At 41.0% G+C, this 13,613-nt stretch overlaps 1 protein-coding gene across 4 annotated transcripts in view; it reads left to right on the forward strand.

Annotated features, from left to right (window-relative positions):
- Positions 1–13,613, forward strand: part of OSBPL1A (oxysterol binding protein like 1A) — a 73,528-nt gene that overhangs the window by 19,069 nt on the left and 40,846 nt on the right. For all 4 annotated transcript variants that reach the window (XM_061448638.1, XM_061448639.1, XM_061448636.1 and 1 more), the window contains 3 exons: positions 829–951; positions 2,033–2,114; positions 4,765–4,871. In XM_061448638.1, coding sequence (XP_061304622.1) covers positions 829–951; positions 2,033–2,114; positions 4,765–4,871 — 312 coding nt within the window. The remainder of the gene's footprint in view (positions 1–828; positions 952–2,032; positions 2,115–4,764; positions 4,872–13,613) is intronic.

Raw genomic sequence — 13,613 nt, forward strand, 5'->3', positions numbered from 1 at the left:
GAAGAGAGCCCAACAAAAGGCTGCTAAGGTGATTAAAGGAGCCAGAGGATCTCCTATACTGAGAAAGGCTGAGAGATGGGACTGCCTAGAGAAGAGAAGGGTTAGGGAATCTTGTCAGTGTATGTAAATACTTGAAGGGAAGGTGCAAAGAGGGGTGGAGCCAGGCTGTCTTCAGTGTGTGCCCATTGCCCATGCAGAGGCAATGGGCACACACAAATACAGAAGGTTCCTTCTGAATGTAAGAAGAAACATAAGGGTGATTGAGCACTGGCAGAGGTTGATCAGAAAGCTTGTGGAACCTCAATCCTTGGAGAAATTCAGAAGCCGCTGGGATATGGTCCTGCTTGAGCTGGGGCGTTAGACCAGATGACCTCCAGAGGTCCCTGCCAACCTTGGCCATTCTGTGATCTGATGAACAGGAAAAGAATCTGCCTCACTTTTTATAGTGCTTGAGGCTTTCTGCACAGAGTTTTGTCATGCATAAGGCAGCAGACTTTGTCACAGGGACCTTGCTGTCTGAACAGAAACCCAAAGATGCAAAATACATTCCCTAAAGGCTTAATTGATGTGACTTTTTTGTGACCGTGGATAGACTGAGGGGTGGATTACATTTGTGTTTGAACTTTAATCAAGTAAGTCTGTAGCACTCTTAACATACTAAAGATAGTCTGTAGTGAATTTTAAACAATCTATTTTCTGCTTATTAAGGTGTCTCAATTTACTAATGAATGTCACATCAACAGACAACTTTCATTTGTTCTTTTGTACCTATGCATGTATGGGCATTTGTATGAATTCTATGGTTTGTTTTTTTGGTTTTCTACTCAGAGTTGGCTGGAAGCAATAGAAGACCACTCTGCATATAGCACACACTACTGCACACAGGAACAGTTGAGTAGTGATGATGAAGATGATGCAGTACCTGTTACATACCTACAGGATACTCTGAAAGTATGTACTGAATTTGGCTCATGCATCTAGGTGGCTGCAGATTAGTCCTGTTTTGAAATACTTTAGTGTACTTTTTATTCGCATGGATGCATAAATGTCACTTGTATTTGCACTGCCTACTTCAGACTGTATGTGGAAAATTACATGCTTATCATAGCTACAGGGATGTGATTTTCAGTTTTACTAGCCCTACTGCAAGGTAGAAAGTTGCTTGACTCTTCAGCCAGGAGAGGGAGCCTTGTGTACTGGGTGACACAGAGACTGGAGGATAACAAAGCTAACCTTTAATGAGCTCCACCTCTATAAAACTGACAGTGAAATGGCTTAGAAATGACTCTTTTAACATCTCAGGTCACATTAGATGTGTTGTAACACTGACTGTTCAGACCTGCAATGAAAGTGAGTCTTCCTTGATAATTCTAGTATTCAGTCTGTGATTAGTGCTTTTTGCCATACGTAAACTTCTGAAACCTTTAAGGGAAAGTTGACACTAATGCAAAAATCTTTATGTGGCTGAACTCCACATGGTTTGTGCTATACCTTGTGGTACAAGAACTCAAAGTAGCCTTTGGCAGAATACAGAAGATAACTGGTGGTAGCAGTTCTCAGCAGCCTACAGAAGAAGACAGTATTATCTTATAGATAACCATCTCCCAGTTCAAACACTGGCTTGGAATATGATCTTGGGCTGGATGCTTGCAAGTTGCTGTACTTACCATACATCAGTCAATCTATGCATTTGTTTATTTCGGCTTCAGGTTTGTCAAAGAATAAGCAAAGGCTCTTCCTGAGTTTTCAGACCTCTTAAGAAAGAGGTGGAAATGCAAAAGAGGTACATACAACATAGCTTTGGGGTTTGGTTTGCTATGCTAGTTTAAAGAGAAACCAGTCAGCAATATAATGTGCAGCAAACTTCTGTTTTGTACTTGAAGGTACTTAAAGTAATTTCTTTCAGCTTTAGTATAGCTGTCACCGGCAGTCTTTGTTAAGATCTAATGCTCTCCAAAGTTAAAAATTTCAGTATAGTTAAGAGTTCTTAGAACAAGGCACTTCTGAACTAGCTCTCCTTGCTGTCTTTCAGAAAGCACAAGCTTGCCAGCAAAGACTCAGTAAAGAGATTTCAGACTTTCTTGCAATGGTTAAATCTTTGGATGCTACAAAAGGTAAAACTTACTCTTGTAAAATTCATTTTGTTACCAGGCAACTAATTTTCTCTTTTTAAGCAGCACATGCTTTAATGTCACTGAAATTAAATTTTTGTGAGCTTGAAAATATACACTGTTTTCCTCATTAAAAAAGATTCTAATAAAGTAACATTATAGTAATTGCTAAGAACTAAGATTTCAGAGAAGCAGCTAGGAAGTAGTTTGAAAGAAATTTTATTAGTGGCTGTAAATGTAGTGAAAGTGCCTTTAGATACAGTGCTTACTGAGTAGTATCATAGGAATATAACACAGGGGTTCACTTTCAAGGTTTTAAAACATCTGTGGTTGGTAGCTTACTGCAGAGCAGAAGTCTCCTGGGAGAGACACAACTTGCTAGCTGTCTTAGTCTAGCTTTCCCCTCAAAAATCAACTTGTCTTTTAGTGAGTAGAAACACAATGGAATCTGAGATATGGTAAAGGGATGATACAGAGCAGCATGTTTCAGGGAACTGCAGGCATTGTGTGATGGGTTATACTCCACAGACTTCTGCCATGAGTTTCATGCCAGATTTGAACTTGTTTGGCTTCATTTTAAATAACTCTTAAATTAACATGTACCTGGATTTCCACACCAAAAATAAAAGTACAGGAATCAAACTCCTGAGATTAGAATATTTCAGTTAATGCCTTAAGCGTGTACAGAAGTTGCTTGCATACTAAGCACACAAAGGTGTTCTGTAAGAACATCTAACAGCTGTTCCTTTCAGCCCGAGTCTTAGTTACATATTGTGACTTAAATTTATGAAGCTTAAACTACAGAATAAGTTGTTTATTTATACAAATAATCTGTAGTCTGTACTAGAATAACAGTTTTGGGAGGAGAAAGGTTCTTCCTTCTGCATCCCTGTGCTTTCTCAAAAGGAGTCTAAAATACAGCTTTTTTTCTTTTCCCCATACGTTACTGGGATAAGTTACTGTGTGACATTGACCCATCTTGCACTAACTGAATCTTTATTTCACAAAGAAAAGATTTCGTAATAGATATTTTATTGGGAAGCCTTAATAATACAGTAAAACTGAATTCTTCACAAAAAAACAGTTTGAAAATTAGCATGAGGAGGTAAGTTTCCTTTGGTAGATGTGAGGGCAGTTTCTCCAAGCCAGTACTGCTGACCTGAAGAACCAGTAAGGGCATTTGATTTTTTTTCTTTACTAGTAAAGAACTTGAATAACCAAAACCTATAGCAAAGCAAACACAGGTAATCTTTCTTTCCTAGAAACTGCTAGTTTTGGCTGATAGCAGTAGTAAGTTCCTATTTTCCTCCCAGTGAATGTTTGAGACAGTGAACTGTTTCCAGGCTCATGTGTAACCTCGAAGTCTCAACAAGAAAAACTCTTACAGTTCTCCCAGTTCTCACACTGGGCTGATGTGGTATCTTTGAAGTATTTGAGTCCTCTGGCTCCAGAAGAGTGCAAATTTGAGTTAAAAGTCTTTCTATGTGGAACTTCTAAAAGCTTTTGAGTAATATAAAAGTAGTTATCATGGCATGTGATGCTTAAACTTCTCTCCCTAAATGTCTCAATGTGCTATTCTAATGTATCTTTGAGATACGTGCATCTTATATATTACAAATAGATTTATCCTGCTTCTGCACTCAGCGTGCCATCCCTTGCTAGATGTTTTTGATAGCTGCTCTAAATAGAGACTCCTAATTCCAGTGTAGTAGTGAACTTTAGTATCAAAGACAACAATCTGTTGATATGTACTGTATCTTTTCATGCACAAGCAGTACGAGTTACAAAATTCAAGAACTCTCACTGTCAGACCTCTTTTAATCTTTCTTGTTGTGACATGAGCTTGAAGCAGCTGAGTTACTAAATGGTGTCAACTGATCCTGGAGTCTGTAGCCACTAAATGAACACCAATTTTAATAGCAATAAGTATGCTTTCTGAGAGAATGGCTTGCTTGACTTCTGAGGAATTGGTGCACATCACAGAACTTCAAAGATGAACTCAAATTTTTACTAGCTGTTTGGGTTATCATGATTTCCTACTGGTTCTAGACATGTAGCCCCTTCTATTAAATGGTCATGGAAGTTGGGATGTAAGGTAGCATTGCCCTGTATTACTTATCCGGAAGATGAGTCCTTGAAAAAAAAAAGATCACCTTCTCCTTCATTTATTGATCAGTGTCTTTGTAAATCCCCATCTATTTTTTTCAAACCTAAATCTCCATCTGCACTGTGGTAAGCTTTTTCTCTACATTTCTCACTTTAACTTATCTAAAACCAGTGCCATATCCTTCATATTTAAATTTTCACCTGGCAACTCAGCCTTTAAAATCTAGAAAGTGGTTAAAAGGAGATTGCTGCTAGTCACTTTTTCAGTATCTTGCTGACATAGCTTACTCCCTGTGCTTTCTAAGTCATGCTGAAAGAGAAACTCAATCCATTAATATGCCATTTATGCCACTACTGGAGGAAGGATGCAAAAGAAAGAACATACGTTCCCTCAGTGCTACTGAACGGTTGCCCTTTCCTCACACAGATCTTGCAGTGCACCAGCCTTCCTGTAGAATATGAATGCTATGTCTGTATTACTTAAAAATAATTCAGAGTCCTGGTGTTTACAATGCCCCCCTAACACTACTGATCTTTGGTGTTTCAGGAATATCTTCTCCCATCCTGCAAAAAGTTGATGTAGTCTCTGAAGTATCCCAGAGAACATGTGAGGCCCTGGCTGACTGTCTCAACCTATTTACAAAGCAAGAAGGGGTATGTAGTGTGCTGTGTGGGTTTATAAAGGGTTGAATAACTTAGTGTATTTGCTAGTTCCCTACTTACCTCTTACACAAGTAAATTCACAGACCCGTAGAACTTCATATTGTTGGTAAGCTGTCCTTTCACGTACTAAATGTGATGAAAACTCATGCTTCTAGAGTAGCAAAGTTCCTCTAAAAAAGTATATCTTGGTATAGGTGTTTGGAAGAGGCACAGACTTTTCCTACAAACTACTTCTTGCAATGTTCAAACTGAATGCTTAAATTCAATAAAGTGGGTGCTTATCTGAAGGTTAAAATATTGAGAAAATCATCTTTTTTTTTTTCCTTAACTGGGTAACTGAAGTGTTGAACAATATTCTGAATTTATTTTTCAGACCATGTGCTTAGTGGGTGTGCGAATGCTATGTATTGAACTTCTGGCTTTCCCAGTGACAAGTATCTTTCATGGTGTTAAACATAATGCAGATGCTTCAATTGGGGAATATATGTCAAACTCATTAATTCCTGGAGTAGGAGGTCTGGTATTTTTCTTCCTTCTCGAAGATACCATAGTACCATGGAACGAACTTGCCTTCCTGTGTTATGGTAACAGTAATCCCTCAGTTAGCTTCTTGCTGTCATCAGTAGGCTGTGTTTCAAAATGAGGTTTGTGTTGGTGCCCATTAGTCTTCCAGTTATTTAAGTGAGCTCTAAACACTGGCTTCATTGTCTAGGTTTGCTTTAAGATCCCCCCCCCATTCCTTTCCAAGCCTTTTTGTCTCCAGTCACGAGTCTCCTAGACTCACTTGAGTCAAGCTCTAGGAGGGTGGAACAAGCACTGCTTTTTTACATTGAGTTTTTACTTTAAGAAAATCTAATATTAAAGTTTCCAGTGCCATTTGTGGATGTGGGGGAAATTGTTACACCAGTGGGTGTATAGTGCTAGTTAGTATTCCTTAATTGTGTTGGCATCTTGCTTCAAGCCAGACTAAAATAGCTTTCCAGAGTGGAGTATTACAAAACATATGGTGAAATTGTATTTCACCTTGCTTGAACTCGGATAATCTCAGTAGGTGTTACAGAGGCCTTATTTTAATGTGGAAGCACATAGATTTGGGCAGAGGGATAGGCTGATGTGTGAACTTGAATTTCCACCATAGCTACTGAAATCAGTTGGTTATGCCAGGAAGATGTGATCCTGGAGAGTTTTGTGCCTTGGTATTTTTAAACCTCCAACTGCTGCAATTCCAGAATATAATGCAGGCTTTTAAAGATGCCATAAGCTTATAAGGAAATTTGGCAATCTCTTCCTGAGACTTGAACCTTTACAAAAAGTTATGTTCCTTGAGTGTTGATGTCTTTAAACCCACCACACTTGGTTTACTTTTCTTCTGTAAGATGTTGCCCTCTTCTTTGCCATTCAGTGTTGATTTCTAGACTGTAATTTTGTTGGTGTTACAGAAGCATCATATTGGGTTCTGCATTAGCATGTGATAGGATCCTGATTAAATGCTTTAATATTCCTTCCAAGTATATTGAATGGTAAAACATAACTCTAATATGTCAAGCTCTAACATAAAATACTTGTCTAAAATACTCTAAGAAAAAGGTCTTTTTTTTTTTTTTAGTGTTTCTGTCCTGATCATGGTGGCAATAATGTAGGCTTATGTGATGTACATGTTTGGGAACAATTGCCATGAATGCCCAGCCCAGGGAAAAACTGGCTGCTGTGAACTTAAAACTGCCAAACCACATTCATAGAATCATGGTATACCAGGTTGGAAGGGACCTCAGGGCTCATTTGGTCTGAATTTTCTTAGCAAACCATGACCTAGACTAAATTGCCTAGCACCATGTCCAGCCAAATCTTGAGTGTGGCCACCACTGGAGAATCTACCTTCAGGCAGGATAACACTACAACCGCTGTTAAAAGCTGCTTTCCTGTATGTCTTCTTGTCTCTGAGCTTCTCTTGTTGTCAGCTGGACTGTTTGACTTGTGGCTTGTCTTGTGGGGAATCCCAGAGAGGCCTTCTGCTGCCTAGAGAGGAATTAATTGCTCCACAATACCTTTGAACTGTATTGTTGAAAATCAGTTTCTCTCTAGAACTGCATTCTCAAGCTTGGTACTTGTATACCTTGCCTCTTTAAGGCGCATTCTTGTCTCAACTTAAACGGTCAGCATACCAGCAGCTACAGCTTGACTAATGTGGAAAGGCTGCAAACTTAAGTAAGGAGAACTACAGAGCATGCACTCTTTACCTTTTAGAGAAAAGTTCGGTTTTGGTATTACTCATCTCTGCGCTGTGTAAGCCGTACCATAACAGTGCAGCAATCAGCACATGCAACCGCTAATCTAGCACTGAGATAAAAAAAACCCAAACGATATAAAGGTTCAGCTGTCCTCCACTCGCGTTACAAATGTGCGTGAGCGGCTGTCCGCCGCTTCTTTTCCCCGGTGTCGCCGTGCGGGGCGGGCCGTGCCCTGCGTCGGTGGTGGCGGAGCAGGGCCGGTTCCTCGCTGTCTCCGGCGGGGCCGGCTCGGCCCGCTGCGGTGCCGGCTCCGGGAGAAGGCGTGCCCTCACTGCTCCGCACGGCGTGAGCTGCCGTGCCGCCATAGAGGGGAGCGGGGGAGCGTCCAAAAATAACTTATTGCGGCTGTGGCGGGGCCCCGTGCGGGGCGGCCCCGGCGGGCTCAGGGACCGCGTACCGGCGGGGGGTGAGCACAGGGCGGGAGCCCCTGCCCCGGCGGCTGGGGCGGGGCGGGACGCGACGCGGCCTGTCAGGCCGTGTTTACCCGGGCTGGGAGCGGACTCGGTTCGCCGCCGGTTGCGGTTGTTCTTCCCGCCGCCCCTGACGGTGCGCGCCGCCGGGACGCGGAGCAGCGCGCGGGCTCTCGCGGGGCGCGCACGACTCCTCCGCCCTGCGCCGCACCGGGGCGTCCGCCCGAGTCCGCGGCGTGGTGCAAGGTGAAGGGGCCGACCCGGCAGGTGCTGCTGCTGCCGCCGGTGCTGCAACCCACGGCCGGGTCTGGGAGCGGCTGCTTGGCCGCCTGGCATCGGCGCCGCGGTACGTACTGTGCGCGGAGCGCTGGGGTTGGGTTTTTTTCTTTCCTGACATTGGGATGAACCCGTCGGTGTCCGGGGTTCTTGTCGGTACGGAAAATTCGTGTGGAACGACTGAAACACGCGAGGGGAAAAGGAAGGTAATTTGATTGCTCTAATCCGAGTGCGTATTGAGGCGTTCGTGTTGGAAGTAGTGCAACTTGAACCGTTTTCTGCAGTGACTTTGATACAAGGTTAGTAAGTATTGTTTCGAAGCAGGACTTCTCTCGTACGGTTTCAGGCAGATACCAGGACCTGCATTCTGAAAACAGTTTGATTCTAGTGGTTTTGTATCTGAAGGTATTTTTATATAGTTGTAGAAGTTTAACTTACACCGGTGTGCAAAGAATCTTATCTGCTGCATTTTCTGGGTGAGTTTAAAATTTATCTCCAGTACTTGAGCTGCATGCACTGAAGCTGTGTGGAACTGGTAGGAAAGGTACTCTTCAGAGAGATTAGCTGTATTGTCAAGTTTGCATCTTCATTAGCCAGTGCTAGGTAAAGTGGGCTGAAGGGTGCCTTGGCTCTCCTAAGTCATGATTTTACCATCAAAGGTTATATTGAACAGTAAATTAAGAGCTTGTATGAGTTGAAAACAAATAGTAGCTATAAGATGACTTCATTTATAGGCCGTGGCTTTGATGTTCTTCCTTTGGTTGTAGGTGTTGTCATTCTTTCTAGGTTTCTGGTGGTGGGTGGGTGGTTTTTTTTTGTGTTTTTTTTTTTTTTTTTTTGTTTGTTTTTCTTGGATTTTCTTTTTTCTTTTTGAAAGTGGATTTGTTTACAAGCTGATGAAAACCTTTACCTGATGAGATAAGGGAGTTAGAAATGTTTCTTCATGGCTTGGTTTAAAAAGTTGTATACTCAGCTAGGTCAAGTTCATCATAACAAATTAAGCTTGCCATTTTTACAGAGACTTTCAGGTCAGAATGCTGGGGTCATTGTCCTTGAAGTCAGTTAGCTTTACCACGACATAACACACTCTCTTGTATTTGTATCTGATGTCCTGTAAATAAAAAAAATGCGCACATGGTTCAACTAGCAATCTCTACAAGTTCAGTGTACTGCCTTAGTTTATCTCATATTTCTTGGAAACATAATGGAATGTCCGAGGGCCGGATGTGTCTGTGTGTGTTCTTGGCATGCATGCCTTTTGGGATCCACAAAGTTGTCTTTAATGCATGTCTGATTTGTGGTCTGGAAGATATGTACGAGCATGGCTGTTACCACTTAAACCTACTACCCTACTGGATTGTGGATGGAGAAGGTCCCTATAAGATGTGTTCAGGTAGCTCCTTAATGGGATTTTTTTTATTATCTGTCTCCTTGTGGGGCTGGAGGTGAGGGGAGCAGTGATAGTCTGCAGTCAAGGGAGAGAACTACTGGTATGGGCATTCTGAGCAAATCTGTCTAGGAAAGTCCTGGAGTCCATCAGCAGTCTTCTTCTGCCACCTGGTAAATATAGACAGCTGCATTGACCTTTATAAGGTCTTGGGAGCTGTTGGTGTGGGGAGGGAGAGGTGAAGAAGGAGTGAGTCAAAAACAGGGAAGGTAAGAAAGAGGTTAATTTTATGCTTTTTGAGTTAGGTTTTTGGGGCGGGGATTGTGCATTGGCTGGTTGTTGACTAGGTTGTTCCACCTAGAGCTGTGGAATCCTTAATCCCTTAAGTCATGAAACCAGTGCCTGTGTTTCTTTCCTCTTTCCTCCTTGGGTTTATGAAACAGGTGACAACCCTGTTTTTTTGCTTCTTCCTTTCAAGCACTGGAGCAGAGCATTTCTGTTGTCCATTCTGTCCTGGGGTTCTCTCTGAAACTCATGGAAATCAAGGCAAGACCTCAGTGTGTCAAGGCCTATAGTCAGTGCCCCAAATAATTGAAATGCTGTTCAGCTTGTAAATCTTGGGAAGAAAGTAAAGTAGTTTTCAGACAGTTGAGAGGCTTGAGGTGTGTCTGCATCAGGAAAACCTTATTGGCTATATTGAGTCTCTAACTGACTTGACCCTATTTCTATCTCTCTCCTCCAAATAAATAAGTAGAAATGTACTAGAAATGCTTAGTGCAGCTTGAATCCTGACTGCAAGAAGTTCATTGGAAGGTTCTCTGTGCTCAGGCAGGTGCCCAGGGTAAAGGCTGATGTGTTTTCCCTTCCGCAGAAGAGCATGGGATATAATTGTCATGGAGTTACGTATAGGTATGGCATACAGGAGAACAAAGCTACTGACAGGAAAGTCTTTTGGCAGGTTGTTCCTCCTGTTAGAACATTGGCAGTTCTAATCATGCCTTGATGATTCTTGATGTACTAATTTTTGGGTGCTGTGTATGCATATGTCTTTCATCTGTGCCAAAGCTCTAAGGAGATCTTCAAATTGGAGGAACTTGGTAAGTCGAATATTTGCAGATAGCATAGTGTTCTACCTCTGGAAGCATTTTTTTTTTCCTGCCATTGTGCTGCAGCCTAGCAGATAGAAGGCTAACTACAGTACTGTGAAGACAGCATCCTTATCAGTACTATGTAAAGGAAGCAGTTTAGTGAGTCCAACTTATGTAGGAGATAGGGGAGTTAAAGAACATAACTTATTTTCAGAGACTTTCCTAGAGCAGCCAAGGTTGAATAGGTCACCACAGTGAGTAGGGAAGCTAAGCAGCAGCCCATATGGAAGCTTGTTAAAATAACAAATACTGGGACTCTGTTCAGGGAAAAAATAAGTATTACTGCTTTTCTTCTTATAAAAGGGTACTATGTATGTTGACAGAATGTGTAAATTTTCAAGTAGCTGATAAGATCCTTGGTCAAGTGCTGTTTAGGAAAGGCTTCTGGGTGGCAGACAGTCCTGGCTGACAGAAGGATGCCTGCCTATTACTGTAGGGCTAAATGATGAATGTGACTGGTCTTTGTAGTACAGCACAGTCCCAACTTTTTGCTTGTTTTAGTTGTTTATTGCCTTTTTTTTTCTTAAGAACATGCGCTTCAAAAGTTAACCTTTTTCTTCATAGTTTGTGATATTTTTGAATAAAATATGGCAGTGACATACTAATTTCTGGTGACAGAGAAACTGTTCCTGACTTGTAGCTGTACGGGCCTATGTGAAAGCTGCTCACACAACTTGTCTGAGAGCATAGAGCATTCTCTTCTTGGTACTGTACCACCCAACTCAAAGCACGTTGCTAACATGTTCTTGCACTTTCCAGAGTGGATTAATGCTTTTACAAAGCTTGGCTTGTAGATTTTTTTTTTCTTGGCAGTTTTTAAGCAGCCTTGTGTAAACATAACTTGAAATCCATTCATAGGCCTCTGGGGAAACACAGTGTAAAAATGTGTTAGTTTGAAATGAAACTTCTCCTCACTGTTTCTGCAGCTCCCATTCTGAGGTTTACTTCTGAGATCTTGTCTATGACTTGTTTGGGGGTTTTTTAATGCAAAAGCATGGAGAAAAGGGGCTTTGCTGAAGCTGCAGTGGGGAATGATCAAGCAGCAGGTTTAAAGGGATGGTATTTGATAGAGCAAACTTCTCAAAAATGAATTGGCAATTCAGTTTTCTGTGAATGTATTTGAAAATGATGCTCTTGCCTCTAAGCTGATAGAGAAGAAAAAAGATATATTTAACATGAAAATTTTCTTTCTGTGTTTTTGCTGCTTACTGCTATGATATTGCTTGTTTTCCTTTCTATCGTGCTTGGAAAACAAACTGGAGTGAGAAGTTCTGTTCTGTTGTCACTGATTTCATAATGGGGTATAAAGCTGATCAGGTTGTCAGAGTTCTGGCTTAAGGTGTATCCAATGTGTTTTGGAAGAATGGATGAACAGCATTGTTCTAAAACTTCCTTGCTCCTAATGTGTTGTCAGCTAAGGACTGGTAACATTTCAGGAAAAAAATGAAACCGCAAAAAAACAGGATTTAAGGCTGAATAGCACCTTATGTGTTACTTTGTTTGCTGGAATTTTGCGTGTGAGTGTGTAAGATACTTGACTGCAGCGGCAGTCTGGCTAGGCGGTCTGGTTTTATTTCTCAGCTGCTTAAAACATCAGAATGCTGAACTGGATAACTGCAGTCACACACGTTTGCTAATTCTTTGGAGGTGTATTTTCTCCCTTGACCTTTCTTTCTTTAAACATAGGGGTTTTATAATTTCTTTTTTTTTCCCCTCTAAAGCTGGTAAAAGCTAGTTGCTTAGAAATAATAATTAAAAGATATTTCTACACATACAAATTTAAAACAAATTTTAATTTTAAACAAATTTAATGTAGCCTGTCCAGTACTGAATATTAACACGTTCTTTGAGGGAGATATGATATTTAACTTTGTATTACCCATATGTTGTTCTAAAGGTATTGTCTCTCAGTAGCATAAGTAACTTAAGGCTTCATGTCATTAACTGTTGTCAAATCATCTTAAATTTGCCGTGTGGTGGCATTTTTTGCATGCTTAAATTGGCTTCCTTAAATGTCAGTGATTTCAAATGTCTTGCCTTACGGCCTGGTAGGCTGTCCATGCGCAGTTGTGAGGTTGAGTGTAAAATTACTTTCCTGGTGTTCTTTGCAGTGTTTTTAGTTGGTTTATTTTAGTCACTTCTAGTTCCATGTGGGGTTCTTCTTTGTTTGATTGCTTTGTTGTTGTCTTTTTTAAACTTAAACTTTACCTGGCCACAGTCTTACCTTTCAACCCAAAGTGCATTTTTTTCCACTTTTTTATTCAATGACACCTTAGAGCTGATAACCATTTTTCTAACAGGTAAGGCATAGTGGAATTTCCCCTCTTGTCTGATTTTTTTGAATCTCATGAACCAAACGTGTACTTGTTGGCCTCCGTCTTCACCCCCCCAGACAGCCAGTGACTTTAAAAGCTTTTTTGGTTTTATTATTAATATTCCGAAATGTATTACCTATGCTTGTTATGCTGTCCAGTGAAGGAATGTGTCAGTATAATGCTGACTGCTGAGTTACTGAGGTTATCACTCGAATTAGTAAAAGGGCTGTGTTTAAAAAGTGTTCATGTATTGAAAATAAATCACTGTTCTTACAGTTTTCCTTGAAGGTACCTGCCAATCCTGGTCATCAAGGAATGTTAGTAAACTTCTTCTCCAGTTTTTGTATTGTTCTTGACATCACCCACTTTTAAATGCATCAATAATATCCTTTAAAAATTTGTTATGTACAAATGGGAAATGCAGGCCTATGCTATCCTATAAGGATAGTTGATAGGCACACACAAGGAAATGATGATTCATTTATAGTAAAGAGCTGAGTTGAATGTTGCTGTGGAGTGGTAAGTTAGAGAGCCTCTTACGTATAAACTTATTTGTTGTTATGAATATCCTGAAGAGTCCAGTATATGAGAATGCCCAGCTTTGATGTCATCATAGCCCTCATCTGAATATCTCATCGTTGTAGAACGCAGTTAGGAGCGACACCCATGCTGCGCTTACTTTGCGTAGTTTTATGTTAAGCTACTAGCAAGGTAACTGTGAACTCAGTCAGTGATTTTGATTAGGGATGTTTTCCCTGTCTCATACTTGTCGCTGCTACATTAATAATGTTAAAACTTGGACATCAGTGCAGTAACTCTGGGATCCATAGGTACGCTAGGAGACTTTACAAAATAGCTTTAAAACATGCCAATTTGAAGGAAGTGTGCAGCATACATCATAACATGGGG

Source organism: Pezoporus flaviventris, unplaced genomic scaffold (assembly GCF_033815535.1).
Source record: "Pezoporus flaviventris isolate CSIRO_AGI_PZ_B2104156 unplaced genomic scaffold, CSIRO_AGI_Pfla_v1 ptg000007l, whole genome shotgun sequence".
Taxonomy (NCBI): domain Eukaryota; kingdom Metazoa; phylum Chordata; class Aves; order Psittaciformes; family Psittacidae; genus Pezoporus; species Pezoporus flaviventris.